The 21546-nt window shown below is 41.8% G+C and overlaps 2 protein-coding genes across 4 annotated transcripts in view; one reads left to right on the top strand and one right to left on the bottom strand.

Annotated features, from left to right (window-relative positions):
- Positions 1 to 15060, top strand: part of PLPP1 (phospholipid phosphatase 1) — a 131030-nt gene extending 115970 nt beyond the window's left edge. For all 3 annotated transcript variants that reach the window (XM_048851595.2, XM_075128473.1, XM_048851594.2), the window contains exons 5-6: positions 8419 to 8595; positions 14584 to 15060. In XM_048851595.2, coding sequence (XP_048707552.1) covers positions 8419 to 8595; positions 14584 to 14712 — 306 coding nt within the window. In that variant the 3' untranslated portion in view covers positions 14713 to 15060. The remainder of the gene's footprint in view (positions 1 to 8418; positions 8596 to 14583) is intronic.
- The window catches only part of MTREX (Mtr4 exosome RNA helicase), a 105539-nt gene continuing 98900 nt past the window's right edge, over positions 14908 to 21546 (bottom strand). Inside the window, exons 26-27 of the mRNA XM_048851590.2 lie at positions 15710 to 15814; positions 14908 to 15205 (exon numbers count right to left, since the gene is read on the bottom strand). Of these exons, the coding sequence (XP_048707547.2) occupies positions 15153 to 15205; positions 15710 to 15814 (158 nt within the window). The 3' untranslated portion in view covers positions 14908 to 15152. The remainder of the gene's footprint in view (positions 15206 to 15709; positions 15815 to 21546) is intronic.

Below are 21546 nucleotides of genomic sequence, written 5' to 3'. Positions count from 1 at the left end.
GGTATTTTCCACCTGCCCCGGAGAATGCAGTTCATCCCACATCATCTATAGACCACGCCAGGCCAGCTGGTCAGGGAGAGCTCTAGACCATTGCCACAGAGGTTGTGGGATATAGTCTGAGAGGAAGTGTGAGCAATGCTGGAGATGAGGATAACTATGAAATCCAAAAGTGAATGGAGGAGCCCCACAGATCTCATTCCCAAACCAGATGCTTCGGTTTGGGTTTGCATTGACTTTAGACAGGTTAATTCCATCTCGAAATTCAACACCTACCCAGTGCCAGGGTAGATGAGTTACTACAGCAGCTGGGATTGGTGAAACACCTGAGCACTACTGACTTAACAAAAGGGTATTGGCATATCCCTTTATCCCCTTTCTCACAAGAGAAAACACCTTTCTCCACTCCTTTGGGTACTTCCAGTTCAAGACTCTGCCTTTTGGTCCCCGTGGAGGTGCCACAACTTTCTAGTGGCTTATGAACAGGATCCTCACCCCCTACATAGGCGACATTGTCTATAGTCCTATCTGGGAAGACCACCTACAGCACTTCAAAAGCAATATTAAAAGCCCTACAGGATGCAGGACTTACTTTTCAGAGTTACCTGTAAGATAGCCATAGATGAAGTAACCTATTTGGGGTACCGCGTTGGAGGCAGCCTTGTGAAGCCAGCGGTCAACCAGGTAGAGGCCCTAACAGCGTGTCGCATTCCCTAGACAAAGAGGCAAGTAAGGCATTTTCTCAACCAGGTTTATCCGTGTTTTTGCCTCAATCACAGCCCTTCTTACGGACTTCATGAAAGGCAACTACTCTGAGATGACCCAGTGGGATGAGAAATATGAGGATGCTTTTAGTGAACTGACAACATGACCATGCCAGGTGCCTGTGTTCTTCAGCCCTGATTTTTTTTCTTGGGAGCTCAGACTGCACACCGATGCCTCAGACGTCAGGCTCGGCACTGTACTGTCTCATAAGGCTTTGGAGAAGAGCACCCAGTCCTCTACCTGAGTAGGAAGCTTTTCCCTAGAGAAGAGGCTCACTCAAGATTAACTGGACCATGGATTCCCTTGGGTATTACCTGTTGGGTAGCCCCTTCTCTCTGGTAATAGATCATGCTCCCTTATGCTGGATTCACACAATTGAAGACCTAAATCCATATATAATGCTATTATACCTTGCACCACAACAGCAGGTGGGAAAGGACCATGCCAACGCTGCCCTAGAACAGCCTTTCCAGCTTGAGGGGTGGGGCATGTGAAGGGATACACCCTCACACTGACAGTAAGGAGACTAACGAGCTCCTCTGGGCCAGTTCAACATCCATGAGGCACATCTGCAAGGATTGTTCTGCCTAGAGGGTGGGGAAGCTTTAAAAGGAAAAATCTGCCACAGGAAGGAGTGATGAACAAGAAGAGGGCAGACCCATCTTGGGCAGCAGAGACAGACCCATCAAGAGGGAGACAGTGGCAGGCCCTATTGCTCCCAGATCTGTGTGACCCAACTTCTTAAAGCAGTATGTCCCAAGAGGAGTGGCTGGAGGTAGACCCCATTTTAAACTAAGCTCAGAGGGCTGACCCAGGAAGATGGCCTGATATCCAGGTCACCCTTGTCTCTGTCTGCTTATGGACTCCTCTCTCAGAGGGGAGAGGACTTTTATTTTGTTTGAAGAACTTCCCATTGGGTGTCTCCTGGGGTGGGGAGACAGACAGACATGCATAAAAGACCAGAAGTGGGGACTTGTGGGAACCCCTGCCCCACAACCAGAGCTTGCTGCCCCACCACCCCAGGCCTGAAGCCCAAAGCCTGAACCCACCACCCCTGGGAAGGTGGGGAACTCACTGGCTGCCTGATCCCACAGCATTGGTGACACCAGAGGGGGGGCAGGGCCCAACCTCTGCTGCTCGCCCCAACAACCAACAGCAGCCAGGAGCAACAGGGAGGGGGAGGTTTAAGACAATATTTTGCAATAATGCCCACATCATCTAAGTACAGTAACTCCTCACTTAAAGTCGTCCCAGTTAACTTTGTTACATTGCTGATCAGTTAGGGAACATGCTCGTTTCAAGTTGCGCAATGCTCCCTTATAACCTTGTTCAGCAGCAGCCTGCTTTGTCCACTGCTTGCAGGAAGAGCAGCCCATTGGAGTTAGCTGGTGGGGGCTTGGAACCAGGGGGGACCGGCAGCCCCCCTAAGTTTCCTGTCAGGCAGCCGCCCAGTAGGCTATCAATTGCTGGGCAGTTCAGCTGTCCCTCCCACCACTGCCATGTAGTGCTCCTGCTCTCTGCCTTGGAGCTGCTCCCAGGAACCTCCTGCTTTCTTTGCAGAGGGGTGGGTAGAGGGTTGCTAATGTCAGGGTGTCCCACTCTCCCCCCTCCTTTACCCCATCTCCACAGAGCTGGCGGGGAGGGTGGGGGACAGGACAGGGCTCAGGATGGAGGGAGCTTGCTGGCAGCAGCTGCTGTCTCAACTTGCTGATCTACTTAAAAAGGCAGTGTACTTAAAGTAGCGTACTTAAAGGGGCAGTGTGTGTGTGTGTGTCTGTCTGTCTCTCTCTGTCTGCCATGCTGTCCTCCTCTCCCTCCATTCGTGCTGCCTTGTAGAATGCAAGGCTACATTTACAACGATGGGTTAACCCTTGAGGGCTCAGCTGAGTGCTAGTTCATCATTTAGCGGTAAGGCATTCCCTGGGAAATAGCCCACCCTTTGACTCCACCACCATGTATATATAAATTTCCCTGGAACCTAACCCCCCCTCCCTTACATTAATTCTTATGGGGAAAACTGGATTCGCTTAACATCATTTTGCTTAAAGTAGCAGTTTTCAGGACCATAACTACAACCTTAAGCGAGGAATTACTGTATTTCTAACTTCTATTATTTTTTTTAATTGATGCTGTTTCTGCAAAGTAGGAAAAATCCAGAGATTCACTTCCCAGATTTCCTCTTTGGTGTAAATTTGTATGGAAACAGTAAACCTCTTGAAGACTGACGCCTGAAATACCTGAACTCTGCCATGTGAAATTCATGGTGTGGCTTAGGTTTTGTTTCAAAGCAGTGTTCAGTTGCAGAGTATCTGTTCTGTTCTGCAGATTCTTTAATGTTTGCAAAGAGCTTTGAGGAGTACTGTAGAAGCACGAAGTATTATAAACTAGCTTTAAATACATGACCTGGATTTAGTAGTTAGCCTTAGTGGACAAGAAAGAACACTGTGTCCTAAGGGCAGGATTATAAGGCAGCTGGGGGGATTGCATGGTTAATGATTTCAAGTAATATTTGTATAGCAAAGTAAAGTTTTTATTGTATTTTTCTTTTTTTTTTTTTTGGTTGTATGAAGTAACTGTACTTATGGTCTGAAAAAAGAACATTTCAGTCTTTTGAAAAGTATTTTTCTCAAAGGATTTCTGAATTTTCTTATGTAGAGCTACAGAATTCCATCTCAGCAGTTTTTGCTCTCTGAAAAACAGAAGTCACATCTTAAAATAAACTTTATAAATACCTAATATTTTTAAAATCCCCCCTATTTTTTTAGGGGGGCGGGACATTTTTTAAACAGCAGCAAATAATTCTCTAGTTGCAAAAACCTTTCCATTTGTGTCTGTGGCTTCTTGCAAAAAACCTCAAAGTGGCTGTTTTTCAGCCCCTACGTAGTATTTTTAGAAATGGAGTATTAGACCATAGGCTGGAAGGAAATTTGTGTTCAGCATGTGTGGTATTTTCGTTATAGGGTAAGCATTAAGTGAAAAATGGCTAAAAATTCTTTAATCATACTCTGTGAAAGCTTCTATAAAATACATCTGTATGTGTGTGTCCAACTTAGTAAATTAAAAGCATGGTGGGGGAGCTGACCACTGTTAATGGCACCTACCATTTCTAAGGTAATTTAATAATGACAGTTTATATAGGGACAGAAGAGAGCAGGAGAGGGAGGCTGGACAAATCAACACCTACACGTGTTTGTGGAACTACTTAAGATATTGGAATGGCGTCCTGAATTTAAGCATTAATTTAGTATTTTTTCTCTTACACTGATCTCTCTCAGATGCAGTGACACCTCCGTAGTAAATCACAGGGTAAATCCTGTTGCTCTAACATACTTTCTGCAGTAATGCTGTGTGAAATTTACTGACAAGTTCCACAGTTTCAGTGACAGAACGTTTAACTCTGAAATTCAGTCTGCTTCCAATTATGCAGGAAACTTTTCACTGCACTTCAATGAAAACACAGCAAAGGGGGCAGGATTCAATCCTGTTCCCATTTGAAGGCAGTTTTATCAGTGACTTCAAGTAGGAGCAGGATTGGGCCCTAAAGAAATCAAAAGGGGACGTGTCGTCTGCATGTACAGATACACTCCTCGTGTCAAGCCTGTATTTTATATACATAGTGTATGTTACTATAACCATGAATGTAGTAAAATTCACATCTATGGATGCATACAAGGATACATATTTTATGTGGGATTGGCTTTAACTTTCATAGACCTGTATATTTATGGGACTACAGGGGAGAAGTTGTATTCCTTAATGTCTTGTGAGAGGATTATTTTAGTGCACTAAGCAATGTTGTTCATCTGTTTTAAACTGTTCATGTCAACCCAGGTCTTGCTCCCATTGCTCAATTCAGTTTTAAAGAGTGATTGATTAGAAGGCAACTCCCCTTCCCCCTCCTCCCCCCAAACCACTGGCTAAGTCTGTTAAGTTTAAATTCAGTTAGAAGGACCCTGATAAAAATAACATGGAATTTGCCACTGCAGCAGCTGGCTTATGAAAAATAACCATCGCAAGCACTTAATATCTGAAAATGCACTTGTGATAAACAGCAGCAGCTGTTACTCTCTGAAAGTAATTACAGCAGCAGATAGTCATTTCAGTGAAGTGACTGAAAAGAAAGTGCTGTGTGGGATGACTTCTCCCTCCTTCCCAGGTTGTGAACCTACTCTTAGAAAAATGTGGGACTGTCCCGTTCTGCTGTGGAGCGTGGAAGAGCTCAAGGGTTTCTTATACTTGCTGTAGGTGTCACTGTGCAAGTCTTCAGAAAGGCTCTAGGATGGGTAAAATATACATACTTAACGGTGTGCCTCCTATACATCGTTATAGGATACTTCCAAATCTTGAACTGCTGTGGCTAGTGGTTACTTTCTTAATGTGGAATTGAAGTTTGTTTAAACATAAAACCTGGGCTTCCTGTTTGCCAGCTGTCTGTTACCAAGAAAAGGGCCAGCATTTTGCTTTGGGAGTACGTTCTGCTTGAGGGAGATTCAAAGACAACATTTTACCATTAGCTCAGCTTTCTGTAGGCTGACCATGAAAGTTCTTACCAGCTAATCTGCACCAGGGTGTCTCAAAATGTTCTTCTAGTATAGACCACATTTTTGAAGGACATGTAGCTGTCTTCAGGGGACTTCAGCAGCTGGAGGAAAAAAAGAGAGCTAGCACTGAATGACCAGCTAGCTCTCTGTAGGCCACCATGTGCTGCATGGACCACCAGTGGCCCATGTAGAACCACTGAATCTATTGTAGTATGAAAGCTGAGGTAACATAAAACACAGCTTTTCACCCTTCACATACTATATTGCTCTAAACTATACTGTCTGGCAGTTAATATACACAGTGGCAAAATAATGGCAACGTGGAATGAAGTCACACTTTGAAACCTATCTGCAGAATAAGCTGTGTCCTAAGAGGACCTGTTTGGCATTTACACTCTGATTAAACTTAGCTTATAGCGTCTTTTTCTGGGACTGATTTCACCCTGACCCTGCTGTGGGGGGGAGGAGGGGAGGACAAGTTATTTCTGTCGAGGGTTGATCTTTTGACAATCTGTTTATAGCAGACTGAAAATACCAATGTGATGATGTAATAGTTACTTTGAAAAACCAATGGAACATTCCTCAAACATTTACCTTTGGAAAGTAGCACCTTTAATATACATTATTTGCACAATAAACTTAATGGTTATAATAGATGCACATGGTTTTTGAAGTTGGCTATGGAAGCGTTGACATTAGGTGGTTTGTATATCATGGTAGCACATGAATCCTGTGTGGCTCAGTTGACAGCACTTCAGATCTTGGGCTGCAAGGTTATGAATTCAAGTTTTAGACCAAGATTTAAGCTGTTGACCAGTGCTGCTGCTGTTTTGAGACCTTGAGCACACATCCCAGTTCCATTAGCAATTTCTCGTATAGCTCTTGTAGAGGATAGGATAATAGTGTGCTTTTTTTCCTATGACGAGATGGGTTTGTGTTGCAAAGTGAGTTATTGCTGAGCTCCCAAATGGCTGCTGTTTGCTAGCAGTCACTATTCAAGTTGTACCATGAAGCAAAATCAAAACTTTCCCTATTAAATATATTGTAAAGCATTTAGATTTCCTGCGTTTGGAAGAGGCCCTGTAAAAAATCTTGTGAACACTAAAGTCACAAAACAGAGTACAGAATAGTTGGGGTAAAATAACAAGGAGTTTTGCTTAAAACAACATCACTAAAAAGTGACTCTGTAAACTTTTTGTGGTGTATATTAATTACTAATCTTGATAACTTGACAATCTTGTTCAACTTCTTGCTTACATCCAGTACAAGATTTCTTAGGTGTCTCGGGTATTGGGATTCTTAACTGTATATTGGATGGATCCAGGAAAAGCTCCTCTCAGCTGGAACATGCGGTCTCTAGCCTGTCTCTGTACTAGAGATAATGGAGTGTGATAGACAAAGGCAGTGTCTTGTGTGGATTATATGGGGAAGGTAACATATAAGATCTAGTGATCTGTGTTTTGTACTCAGAAGGGGGTTTGCAGGAGGGAGCACAAAAGCTGTGATCTAAGGACAGGCTGATATGAAGTTACAAAGTTGGGTTATGCTTAAAATAGCTCTTGTCATATGAGTGTAATACATTTTAATATGAATCTGGAAAACCTCTTCCGCTTGGGGCAATTTCCACTTTCTGTAGAAGAAAACTTCAGCTGTTCAAAGGCAATAATTAGAGACAAGGCAGGTTAAAATGCATTTCAGTTTTACTGCTTGGACTTGGTTTTGGCTCACATCAGATGCATTTATTTATCATCACAGGCTCTGTGCATTTGTAGTTTTTTTAAAGCAGCAGAATGCTAGCTGCTTTACCAAGAGGCAGGAAAGAAGGGGGGAGGGGGAGGGAAATAAAACAAGCTAGGGGGGAAGGTGAGGCGGGGTAGGAGAAGGAAAAAATGGCCACAAACTTTGTCCCTCCCACCCCCACACTAAGAATCACTTTCCAATATTCCAGGACTTTTGGGGTGCAGTCTGTAGAGTAACAATTTAGCTCCAGCGATGTAAATACACACGTAGGTGGCCAAATTATTTAAACTTTGTCAAAACAACCTGAACACATTTGTAGTTTTGTGGTGACAGCTGATGAATGTTGGTATCCTTCATTGTAATAGCTAAATTAGCTTTCTATTTGGCTATATTTTGCAATTAGAACCAGAATTTTATGCTGGATTTACAAAATTATTATATGGGCTTTATTTATGTCTACACTAGCTCTTATGTCGGCCAAACTTTTGTTGCTTAGGGGGATGCTCTCCTGCGGACATGGTTACTGCTGTTCATTGAGCTGGTTTTATGACGTCTGTGGGAGAGCTCTCTCCCACTGGCATAATGCAGTTACATGAGCGCTCTTATAGCAGTACAGCTGTAAGTGTAGACATGGCTTAAGGGGCAGGCTCTATTTAGCACCATAGTTATTGCAATCATGTGTAGATAATTAAGGCCTGTATACTCCTGCGTAAATGGCTATTGTAGAACTTACGTATTCTATACTCACGCTGTTGTCTTTTGTTGCTTTCTGTTTAGAGTAAGAAAAGTATTTTTTGGAAACCCTGTAAGTTATATCTAACAGCATTTTAACACCCTAAGAAGATGGCTTAGCAATGAATGAAGAGCTAGCTAGCTTTAATCAGTAGAAATAGACTAGATCAATATCTCCACTGTTCACTGGGATCCTTCTTCCACTCCTTAAATGGCTTTAGTCTGGCACCAGAAGCTTATAGTTCTGAAACAATTTAGCCCTTTGTCAAATCAGGGCTAATGCACTGTATTCCTTTACACAACATATAACAAACTAAGGGTGGGGAGTAGCATAACTATACAAAACATTAAGACTATAGTTGAATTAATACTGAAATCTCTGCATTCATATTGTACTGAGCTGTTGGGTATTTACACTAGAGTAACATAGCTTGGATTTGATATTCTGGAACTACTGTGCTGTTTCAAACTAACTTAATATTCAGGGGTATGGATCATATTATACTTCTGAAATGTGAATACTGACTGATGTAACTTCTGATTAAACTTGAGTAACCTGGAGCCATGATTTATCAGCTGAGCAGTTCTAGATGAAAACTAGATGCTTCGAAGGTGCTTGATAACAACTCTTCCTGTCTTTCAGCTTTATCTTCAGGCCAGAATGAAAGGAGATTGGGCAAGACTTGTACGTCCCACAGCGCAATTTGGTCTCATTGCCGCATCTATCTACGTGGGTCTCTCCCGTGTTTCTGATTACAAACATCACTGGAGTGACGTGTTGACTGGACTCCTTCAGGGAGCGGTGGTAGCTGTGCTCATCGTAAGTTCATAAGTAGGTCACTAAGACAGAATCAAAGGTATTTTAAAAGTAGGTTTTATGCCATGTGTGGCAAGTACAGGCTCTATTCAGGGGGAAATGTACAGACCTTCCACATGCTCTGAAAAGTAGTGGGGCTGGGGTAGGCAATAGAAGAAAAACTTGTACAGAATTAGATCACATTATTACCACCATAGACTGTAGAAGCCTCAGTAATGGACCAGGACCCCAACTGTGCTAGCTGCTGTAAAAACAGGGTGTAAGATCTTTGGGGCAGGAACAGTCTTTTTGGTCTGAGACAGATGAATACAGACAGGGGAGTACCAGGAAACCATGAGAGAGTCCTGGCCAGTGATCTCAGCACACCAGCACTGTAACTCTTACATGTTTTTTGTAGGCTTAATGGGAAAGGAGGTTTAAAGATTAATTTGAAAGAGGATTAGGTAGTTTTGTGGCTTTTTTTTTAATGTTTTTGTTCAGAGAGCTCCTCCCAAGTACAAGGGGAAGCATGGGAGAGAGCATGAAGGTGCCTATTTGAAAATTTAACAAGCGAGCAATGGAGGGTCGCATCATGGGTAGATCAGAGGCAAGAGTTGTCACTTCAGTCATGAATGAGAGATGACAGGTAGGGTGTTGATAGGCAGTGAAGGGCTTTGAAAATGAGGTCAAATAACTTGTTATGGGAGGTATGTAAAGAGGGGTGACAAGGCCAAAGTGACAGGCTAGGAAAACTATTTATTTTTGCAGTAGCATTCTGAATTGAGAGTGTGGAGCAAGGCTGCGTTTGTCAAGACCAGAAAAAAGAATGTTCCTGTAATGGACATGAGAGGAGTCTTGGCTGTACGGAGAGATAGGAAAGACTGTATCTTAGATGTTCTGTAGAAAGAATCGGCAAGATTTAAACAGAGCCTGGATATTGGGACTTAGAGAGAGGTCCAAGTTGAAGGGTCTGAGTGACAGGCAGGATAGTGGTGGTGTCCTGTGCTGGGGTGAGGAGGGAAGCATAGGGGAGGAGATTCAGAGCTGTTAGCCATGTTGAGCTGGATCCACAAGGAGATGTCAGAGATGGGTAGAGATTTTAGTATGGACAGAAGGCAGGCTTGAAAAAAGGGTAGATTACCCAGAAATATGGTGTAAAGAACGGGAGCAAGGACAGAGCTCTGTGGAAATACCACAGAAAGCTGGGGGTAGGGGGAATGAGGAGGATCCCCAAAGGACATATAGGGGACAACTAGGGGTCACCAACTGAAATTAACAGGCAGCAGGTTTGAAATAAATAAAAGGAAGTATTTCTTCACATAACACAGAGTTAACCTGTGGAACTCCTTGCCAGAGGATATTGTGAAGGCCAAGACCATAACAAGGTTTAAAAAAAAAAAACTAGATAAATTCATGGAGGATAGGTCCATCAATGGCTATTAGCCAGGATGGGCAGGAATGGTGTCCCTAGCCTCTGTTTGCCAGAAGCTGGGAATGAGCAACGGAATGGATCACTTGATTGCCTGTTCTGTTCATTCCCTCCGGGGCACCTGGCACTGGCCACTGTCGGAAGACACGATACTGGGTTAGATGGGACCTTTGGTCTGACCCAGTAGGGCCTTTCTTAATGAGACACTGCTGAGAGCAATTTGAGAGGTCAGAGGAGAAGCAGGAGGATATTCATGGATGCCAAGAGAGGACAATATTTCAAGAGGAGTACAGTCAGTGTCAAAGGTGGTTGACAGGTCAAGGATGAGGATGGAGCACTGCTGCTGAGACTGACATGGCTAGGAAAGAGTGCTTAAAGACTTAGCCCTGGTCTACACTGGGGGGGAATCTATCTAAGTTAGGCAGTTTCAGCTAGTGAATAATGTAGCTGAAGTCAATGTACTTAGATCAACTTACTGTGGTGTCTTCACCACGGTGAGTTGACTGCTTCCACTACCCCGTTGACTCCGCCTCTTGTGGAGCTGGAGTACAGGAGTCAGTGGGAGAGCGCTCGGGGGTCGATCTATTGCATCTAGATTAGATTCGATAAATCGATCCCCGCTGGGTCGATCGCTGCCCGCTGATTCAGGGGGTAGTGTAGACATATCCTTAGAGTGGTTACAGGGGAGTACAAGAGGCAGAAGCTGTATTTCAGAGGGTCTAAGATTGAATTGAAGGAGGAGGATTTGACAGTGATTTTAACTGGTGTACTCAATGAGCTTAGAGATCAGAAGGAAAAGGGTTGGTAGCTGGAGAGGTAAGTGGGGTCAAGGGTGGGTTTAAGATAGAAGAGACTAAAGCAGGTTTCTTCTGTGATGGGAGAGAGCCGGAAAAGAGGAGATGTTAAAAGTAAGGGAGGGGATGAGTGATACAAAGGAGAGCAAGAGCTGACATGGGGTGAGCAGATAGAGGGACATGATTATTCCCATTGATTTGGCATTGGTGAGGCCTCATCTGGAGAACTGTGTCCAGTTTTGGGCCCCACACGACAAGAAGGATGTGGAAAAACTGGAGAGAATCCAGCAGAGGGTAACAAAAATGATTAGGGGACTGGAACACATGACTTATGAGGAGAGGCTGAGGGAACTGGGATTGTTTAGTCTGCAGAAGAGAAGAATGAGGGGGGATTTGATAGCTGCTTTCAACTACCTTAAAGGGGGTTCCAAAGAGGATGGATCTAGACTGTTCTCAGTGGTGGTAGATGACGGAACAAGGAGTAATGGTCTCAAGTTGCAGTGGGGGAGGTTTAGGTTGGATATTAGGAAAAACTTTTTCACTAGGAGGGTGGTGAAGCCCTGGAATGCGTTACCTAGGGAGGTGGTAGAATCTCCTTCCTTAGAGGTTTTTAAGGTCAGGCTTGACAAAGCCCTGGCTGGGATGATTTAGTTGGTGTTGGTCCTGCTTTGAGCAGGACGTTGGACTAGATGACCTCCTGAGGTCCTTTCCAACCATGATATTCTATGATCTGGGACAAGTGGAGGTGTTAAGAGAAGGCAGGAAGGAAGGAAGATCATGACTTTTTAAAAAATTTTTCTTTTGGTAGAAATCTGTAAGACCCTTTGAAGAGAGAGGAGGGGAAGGTTTGAGGAGTGAGTCAAAGGTGGTGAAAGTGTGGCTGGGATTGAGGACATGAGATTCAAGTAAGCTGAGAAGTACAGGTGATACTAGGAAGATGGCCAAGGTGAAGAAGTAGAAAACAAATTGTTGAGGAGGAAGTCGGGATGGGGCAGATGTCAGGGGCAAGGAGATTTGTGCTGGTTGGGAATTGGTGAGGAGAGAGGGCAGAATGGATAATTTTAATTTTGTTTAAATTGTCAATTTTATGTTGAGGCCTAAATGTACTATAATCTAGCATTAAATTGAAATGGAAAACATTCAGGCATTACATACGACGTTTTAAAGACGATCCAACCACTGACTTGCTGGAAGGCACTGGCGAAGCCCCTGGGAGCAGAGGGAGTGCTGAACTAGCTTTTTGTTAACAGTAGCCTCTTCTGCATGGTCAGAGAATATTTCCTCTTCAGTTTATTCAAAGTAGAGAATCTGTCTGGAAGTCAAATTTGCTTGTTTTCCCTTTACATTTAATTCATAAAGGAACAGAATGAGGCTTTCCAGTTCTAAAATCTTGGGCATGGAATCATAGGACTGGAAGGGACTTTTGAGAGGTCATCTAGTCCAGTCCCCTGCACTCAAGGCAGGACTAACTTATCTAGACCATCCCTAACTAGTTTGTCCAACCTGCTCTTGAAAATCCCCAATGATGGAGATTCCACCACCTCCCTAGGCAATTTATTCCAGTGCTTAACCACTCTGCCAGTTAGGAAGTTTCCTAATGTCCAACTTAAACTGTCCTTTCTGTAATTTAAGCCCATTGCTGCTTGTCCTATCCTCAGAGGTTAAGAACAATAATTTTTCTCCCTCCTCCTTGTAGCAACCTTTTATGTACTTGAAAACTGTTATCATGCGCCCTCTATCTTCTCTTCTCCAGACTAAACAAACCCAATTTTTTCAATCTTCCCTCATAGGTAATGTTTTCTAGATCTTTAATAATTTTTGTTAGTGACCAGAAACATAGTTCAGTTCACTACTAGGGGTAATATATTGTTTAATTCAGTTTTTAAATGATTTGTCAAGCCAACAGTAAAAAGTTAATCTTCCTCTAGAAAATAAGAAATAGTCACCATTTTCTAACGTATGTAAAAATTAAGGATCTGAAATGCATGTTAAGCTATACTGGTTTTCCTGGCAGGATGATCTTCACTGGTTGCCTTCCTTTAAGAAAATAAAGTACAAATACAAAACAAGATTATCATCAAAATCATGATTTCCTACTTGATTTAAATTGTCCACCCTGGGTCAGTATAATGAGGGGAAAGATGAAGACTGCAGAAAAGAGGTGTGGTGAGAGCCATAAGTGAATGGCAGATTGACCAAAATTATAAAACCTGAAAAACACTGTGAAGGGAATGCTGGAACCAGACTTGTTGCTAGGCAGCTAGCGAGGGGAAAGGTGGTCGGCCTAGGGCAGGGGAGGCTCTGGGCTGAGGTGGGGACCCTAGGACAGGAGTGTCTCTCCATGCTTGCAGCTGGTCATGCTAGTTCATAAAAAGATGAATGGTTCCTGTACCACTGCTACTCCAGGTGATTGCTGATGGGCAATTGATTGATTTAAATCTCCTCTTTTTTGCATTTTGATTTGATTCTCCATTGGTGGTTGATGAACATCAAATGTGTTGATTTGCAACTAAATATATAGCCCTTTACACTAAATCTGGTACTGTTTGCTTACACGTGTGTGTGTGTGATAATCCCCCTGCTTAGCAGGTAGCTTTTTACATTTATTCACATACATTTAAATTAATGTGAAAGTGAATTATGCATGTATATTTTTTTACCTGTGATTTATTGCAAGCTCTATTTAGATGGAAATGAAAACTAGTTTTGTGCATTTAATTGCATTTTTTTACTAAATGAAACCACCTTCCTTATGTGCTACTAACTGATGTATTAAATAAAAAGTATCTAGTTAGTGAATTGAACTGAGTGTTTCTGGTGGTCATGTCCTTCAACACTTTAGAACTAGTAAATCTCCTCCTTCCACCTAGCTTTTCTTTTTTGGTTTCTTAACTTTGAACTAAAATGAAGAAAATACTGTGCAGCTGCGGAAGAGGTTACTTCTGTTAAGCACTAGGTTGAGCACTTCATCAGCCTCTGGTTCCAGGGGCTTAGTGAAACCACTGAACTGCTGGAAGGCACTGGCTGTTTAAAAACTAGCAGCAACCATCTGCTGCTTAATATTTTGTTCAGTAGATAAATTTACTTTTAACAGAAGTTGTCAACTTCAAATAGGTTTTGAGTGTGCTGATGGGCCTCTATGAATATTTTGTCCTACTGGGGTTGAGTGCACAACATATAAATGGCAAAATTAACCACAGATACTCCTAATGAAACTTTTACATTTTAAAGCAGAATATGTATAGCAATTTGAAACTTATTTAAATATAAAATGATAGGAATGCTTTGAATCTGCTTCATCCTACAACTGTGACTTGGAAAGCAGTAACACCTACTGTGATGCATGCAATTTACACCTTTAAAACCTTCCTTATTAGTGGACATTCTGGTGATTCTCCAGAAACTAGGGTGCAGTATTTGCTTGATTGTGTGACTCTATCCTAAACTGAAGTCCCAGACAATAAGTAGACTTTATGGTGAAACTAAGTTTAGCTCAAATACATACATCCATTTTTCTGTTTCATCCCAAAATACTGAAGGGGAAATATTTAGGTTTCACAGATTTTCTGGTAGTTGATCAGAGCTTTAATGTAAATAGCTCTTGTAGTCATGATTCCTCTCAGAACCAGTTACTTAGTGCCCTGGCTTTATATACCACTACACAAGACCAATCCAAATTCATAAGAACTTGCCCTGTAGGACTACCTCCTTAATGTGGATAGTTTTAGCTGACAGACAATGGGTGTAAGGTTTTACAGGATTCTAACAGTATATAATTTGTTCACTTAGGTGGTGTACGTATCAGATTTTTTCAAAGTGAGGGGATGTACATTTAAACCCAATGAAGAAGATTCACATACGACTCTACATGAGACACCAACAAATGGAAATCACTATGGCAGTAATCACCAACCATGATCCTGTGAAGTCTCCCGCTTTCTAAAAGAAAAATGAATTCATAAGTCTCCATATGTAAAATAAATGCCTTTTAAAGGGACTGCTGCTGCTATACCTCTTGGATGCTCACATTACATGTGTATATAGTAACATAACAGCATTGTGTATATCTAATAGCTTTAAAAATCTTTTAAAAAAATTCTAATTCAAGCTTACTGCTTATAAAAACACTTCTGTAATTTTTTATTAAAATAACATGGTAACACTTATGTACAAACAGCACTGTGTATGTAAGATGCTTTGCTAGAATGCTTCCTGTTTTAAATACATACACCATTAAATGTCTGTCTTGGGGGTGAAAATGGCAAACTGGCCTGATGCCACCAGTCTAAAATTATTCTGCTCCGTGAACAAGTCTCAGATTGCTCCCAATCCGTAATGAGCTTCCAGAACATAGATTTTTATAGGTAGAGGCTTGCAGCAAACACAATGTCTCTCTTGATTTTGGTAATTCCTATCAAAAAGAAAAAACAGATTAGTATTATTGTGTCATAAAATATATTGGTAAGAGCTGAACCTTGCAACACTAGATTATGTGGTACCCGTACTAGTCTCTGAGACTTGTGTATTCTATGTGCCCGGTGTAAGTCATGACTTTAGACCCATGGATAAAGTACAGTGAAAATCTATCCTTGAAAGGGTAGCTGCATTATCCTTTTAAGCAGTTTTTTTTCATAAAATTTGGTAGATTTAATACTTATAACAGCTAGCTTTTACTACTATTGCAAATAAACTCTCTAAAGCTAAGTCAGACTTTCCAGCACCCATACCTCCCTATAGAAAGAATCAAGTTGACAATGTGTTAAATTACAAGTGCTTTTTCTCTCAGATAATGTAGGATTTTCAATAATAATTCAAAAGAACTTGGCTTGAATATTTTCTTTAGGAGCTGAAATAGATTTAATTCATAGGTACATACTTTCACCCTTCTATTTATAACCATATTCTAAATACATACCTTCAGCAAACTTATTTTCCAGCTCTGTGTTGCCTATGGCCTTTGCTGCTTGACACATCTGTCGAAGCAATTCTTCTAGCCGCCTCATACAACGAATTATGCTACCTAGATAAAAATGAAGCCTTTGTTTTTTTAGCAGTCACTTCACTTAATGGCAACAAGAAAGTTGACTAAATTCATTACATGACATATCATTAAATGTAACTTGAGCTTCTGCGTGAAGGATATCCTTAAACAGTACAGCTTCAGGCCTACTTCCTTAAGTACAATGCTTTGGATTTGTAACAGAATTCCATTTTAAAACCACTGACTTCATATGCCAACTTACATTCCCACAGTCCAGCTTTCATTTCTAGAAATTAAGTTTATTGGCCATGTAAAAGAACTCTTTGCCCCTGACACTTTAGTTGTTACCTATTTCAATCAGCTGCTCAAGAGTTTTAGAGAGCCTGAATATTGCGCAAGAAATTTAGCCTGCACTGCAGGCACACTAGCCAGAGATGCTCCAAGTATCAAGACCTCCTCCTACCATAGCCATGCATTCCAAAAAAACTCCAACCCCATCTAAAGTAACTTTTCTATAGAAAGGTGATTGTCACTTGTCCAGACAATTTTTGCCACTAGAGAAGTATAAAATAGAATAAAAGTCATGAACAGCTGAAATACAGATAGCCTTGAAAGAAACAACCAATAGGCATTTTGCACATAATTAGCTCTTTTTCCAGAGTCTTTCCTTCATTATAAACTGAATACCTGAACTGACAGTAGCATTTGTTTTTTGATACATGGATTCCCTTGTCCACTGTTCAAACTAAGGGACAATCGGATTCTAAAAGCAATGGGATATAAAGCAGGGAGATTACTGAGCAGATGGGCTTTGAATGTAGGTGTTAAAGACTTTGTCCCATTGCCAGCTCACTTTCTCTGCTACAATGAATGGGGCTAGTGGAGACTGCACTAGATTCTGGTGCATGACATGTTCCACATCCTGTACAAGCGTGTAGCATAACTAAGTACATGTAAGCACAGTACTTGATATACCTAAAATAGAAGGGATGGTAAATACATATAGTGTGCTATTATACAATTTTTGCTTCTTTGTTACAATCTAATTTAAAGCTAGTCTGTGATGTGGAAATATCTGTCCAGTATAGATTTCACATTTGACTAAACAGCACTGAAGTGATATCCACATGGAGAACAAGAAGCTTCAGTGTAATTTTTTATCTAAATTTCCAGCAGATAGTGCACTATCTGCTGTGGACAAGCTTCTCTTTGATTAATTTTTGAGGCAGAGTTGTGACTTCACAGACGACTGATCCTACAAAGCACAAAGTGGTCTGGAGGAAGACTGTAGAAGTGACAGTCCAGAGTAATTTATCTCTGCCACCCAGGCCTAAAGACACCCCTCTTTGAAAATAAAGCCCTAATTCCACAATTGTCTATATTCAGTGAAAGCCTGCACACATTTGTTTTGTTAAGGCATTCTTCACATGAACACATTCATTGCTGCCATTATGTCATCTACTACTGCAGGAGTAACTCCTACAGTATCTGTAAAACCGCTTGCAGCTATTGCAGGTTAAAAGCCGCATGGCATCAATTACTGAGACAAAGCACGAGTCCAAAATAAAGTGAACCATCAGCAGTTCCCCTGAGCATAGCCACGCTGCATTTTGGCAACATCAACTCAGTTTTCTGGAAGTCCCTGCTAGAGTCTGTTCACAAGAATATAATTCCACCAAGCACCAGCTTGCACAGAGAGGCTTCTTTATAGCTGTTGCAGACAAAACAAAGTTGTACACAGCAACCAGTTATTCCTAAACCTACATTATCTTCCTTTTAAAAAACCAAGTCAATCTATAAATGTTTAAACCGATTATTGCTTGGCAGTTTTCTTTTTCAAAACTCTAGGTCCCTTTTCTCTCCCGTTCCCCCCCTCACTTCTACCCCACTATGGCTTGTAAGTATAAGATCCTGTCATGGCCACTTTACTTCTGATGGTTAGGGACTGGGTTGATTTCTAGTCACAAATCAATGCTGCTGCTGCTATTTAGCAAGAAACCTTTCTTTGGAAATGATGCACAACACTCCACCCCCATTTTGGAAACAGCTTCCTGCATTCAAAGGCTCAGTCTGCAACAGGAACATTAGGCGCTGCAGTTAGTACACCTTCACTACTGAGGGCAGCTCTAATGTAGAAGGACAGAGCTGCTCAGAAATGTTTTGCCAAATCTATTTTAGATTTGATAAAACTTGTTCAAACACCCAGCAGGTTTCTACTGGAAACCTGTGAGTGCTCTAGGGTCTACAGCTTGTGGCAGAGAGCCTGCCAGCCACTGGAACACTGGCAGGAGTCAGGCATTCAGTTTATAGTGAAGGAAAGGCTCTGGAAAAAGAGCCAATTGTGTGTAAAATGCCTATTGGTTGTTCCTTCAAGGCAGTTCATGGTTTTTATTCCATTTTATACTTCTCTAGCTGTAAAAATTATTTAGACAAGTGACAATCACCTTTCCATAGAAAAGTTACTTTAGATGGGGTTGGGGGTTGTTTTTTTTTTGAATGCTTGTGATGGCTATGGTAGATAGTGATATTTTGAGGATTTCTAGCTATTGTGCCTGTAGTACAAGCTAGATTTCTTGTGGCTCAGGTCTCTAGGAGCCCTGGGGATTCCCAACCCCAGGACAGTCTACATGGCAGGGCTGCCACAGACTCTGGGAGCCCTGGCAGCAGATCACTCAACTGACATTGTCAGTTTTATTTTTTTTCCCCCAGAAACACTATGTTTCACTATTTCCAAAATGACATTTTTGTCTTGCTGAACAGTTTCCAAATTCAGTTTTATTCCAATGGAGAATTAACCCAACTTCTGAAAATCCAAAATTTCTTACAGACTAAAAATCTTGAGTTTTGACCAGCTCCAAAAGGGGGGGGATCAATTCGTTTGTTTGTATAACCGTCAGCGTTAAAAATGTCCAATACCCATCTAGCCTACAGCTTCCCTCATTGCTACTGTTGGTGATGCTCATGAGTTACACTGAGTTACATGAGTTACACAGCCTAATTCTTCCACCAGAGATCCTGCCCTGGTGCCTGCTGGTCCAGATCACAAAAAACCTGGATCAGGATGTAACTGTCTCCTATGTAATAGCAAAGAACATACCTGCTAAGCAAGCCCTTCCTCTAGCCACTTGCTGTGCAGAAAAAAAGGGAGGAAAAAACAGGGGGTTCTATCTAAATCAACATTGTGCAGTGTTTTTACTCAGTACAATTTGGTGTTTTTGTAATAATGAGGAACAAATTAAGTATGCAAATGTTTAAGCTCTCCCCTTCCCCCCAGAAGGTCAGATCCTCACATCTACCCCTGTCCACAACACAAAGGGGAACAGATGATATTAATCTTGTCCTCAGTGCCAAATGCCTCCTACCACCATGCCAAAGTTTCTAGTTCTCACCCCATCCTATCCCACCATACTACATGTTGCTTTCAGTGTGAAAGAGAATCTTGTAGTATGGGGGCAATATCAAATTAGAAAGAGTTAGGGTTTGTCCAGACAAAATAGTTAGTGTGAGACATGCCAGGGTGTAAATCTAGTGGGTCATGCTCTAACTGTCTATGTGGATTTTGTTAACATGCACTAGAAGTTCCCTCGTATGCACTGACCTACTACCAACATCTAGACAAGCCCTTCAATAGAGACTTGTATTTAATATAACAATAATCACAGTGTTCCTTATTTTATTACTCATTTTCATATTCAATTCAATAAAAGCTTGTTTTTTAATCTACTTGAAACCCCTATGTCAATGTACCACAGGATTCAGTGTCACTATGCTGCAGAAACTCAGGTGCTTTGATATAAAAATGTAGATGCAGTGTGGTACAAAGTCCACAATGCTTTATCTGGGTAAATCTTCAGAGAGAGTCAGCATTTATTTTTGGACAATTCTGCAGGAATTGTCTCCTTTTACAAACCCCTTTAAGGGACGAATCATGCATCTTCACCCTCACAAAAGATGAAAGATAGACCCATAAGGTTAGAGGAAAAGTCTGCTGGCTCCACCATTGCAAAGAATGACCGGAAGGCTACGGTAGCCATAATGGCTAACAGCAAACAGCCTGGGCTGTGACTCTGTTCCCCATTTGCAGCCAGCAGTCCCTCTTATCCAGAACACAGGAAGTATGTAACAAATGGAAAAGTTGTATTTTTAATTGTCTTTGTGTGGCCTATTCAGCCAAGAGTGAACTGGGAAACACAAGAAGAACGGCTAGCTGGGAGTAGCTCTTGATTTCCATCATCTGTTTCCCTCCTTATTCCTTTGGAGCGTATCTCCAAGGGATACAATTTCTTCCAGTGGTCAGAAAGGCAGCCTCTCAATAGGAGGAATCTGCTGAGTCCAGAAGTACTGATTGCCAGGTTTTCTGTTGGTCACAGGAAACCTAGCTCAGTAGGCTTTTGGCACTAAACATCAGATTTCCAGCATAAACTAATGATAGCCAGGAATTCAGAATAAATGAGCAAGAATGTGTCAATTTCCTTATTTCATAGATTACCGAAACTGATGGAACACAGTAACTTTGTGTAGGGAAGAAAAGTGCTAGCCAACACAGTGCTGGCCACAGCGCTGCTGGCAGGGCAGGCTAGGACACGTGTTAAGCATGTCACCTAATCATTATTAAAACACTGGTTCTTAAGATCAAAGGCAACACAAACTCGCCCTGTTTTTGATCTTACGATGAAGAAATAGTAATTAAACTGACATGATGCTGAGCACCATTCCGCCTGGACTGCAGCCCGTGATGTAGTCATGCTGGTTAACTTGATTCACCACAACCACCTTCAAGCACAGGGAGATTCTGCCACATAGACCAGCCCCCAGAGCAGGGGAAATTCTGTTTTTGTCCTTTAGCTTTGGGGGAACTTGCTGTCTCTTACACGTGTATGTAGGTGATGTAAGCCATAAAAGTGGAATCCTAGGGCAGGATAATGGAACTGTAGAAATTTCCCTTCTTCAAAGAAGAAAAGGGGAGGAGTGAAACAATTTTTGGTTTGAGGCCCAATTTCTTGAGGAGGCCTGGAGGTTGCTGCCTTCACTGAAAGTGTATTACACCATTTGAAAAGAGGCAAAGGAATTAGGCAAGGTTCATGCTGGACGTTTTATATAACCATGAAGTCACATCAAGGACATAATGGCTCACAACCCTCAACCTCAGTGGAATTAAGCATTAGGAATGATCTACTAACTCCTTAAACTCCAGCTGCCCTTCAGACTCCTTGACAAACAAAGAACAAAAGCCACTAGCGCTAATGAATCAGCAGAGTTTTCATAAGGACCCGATGTGGTAGTGGAGACACTACTTGCCTGGAGAGTATTGAGTATTATAGTAAAGCACTGGTTCTGCTATCGTTAAGGTCAAAAAGGGCTACGTGAGTACAATTAGCATAACAGGAGTCTGCAAGTGTGGCCTGTTGGATGCTTACGCACACAGAGCACTAAACTGCCCAGAACAGCTATAAATGTGTATGTGAACTTTCCCTCCATTGTGCTGAATCCTTGAACTAACAAGAGACCAGAAGATTCCCTTCATTGACCTACATGCTTCATATCACGAAATGACAAGACCTATGGTACTATGGGCAAGCAATCGCCTTTCTTTGTGTTCTCCACAGCCCCAAAAGTTCAAAAATATCTACAGGCCTGTCTACATGGGACAGAGCCTTAATAAGTAACCAAGCAAGGTTACAAAGCTCATGAAGTATTTATACTTAGCACAGGACGTGAATCATATTTGCTTTCTCCTTACCAGTTACAGTCCAACAGTACGTCATTTAAGA

The sequence above is a fragment of the Caretta caretta genome, chromosome 5 (genome assembly GCF_965140235.1).
Source record: "Caretta caretta isolate rCarCar2 chromosome 5, rCarCar1.hap1, whole genome shotgun sequence".
Lineage (NCBI taxonomy): Eukaryota > Metazoa > Chordata > Testudines > Cheloniidae > Caretta > Caretta caretta.
Note: the sequence above shows the minus strand (reverse complement) of the source record. Positions and strands in the feature narration are given on the sequence as shown.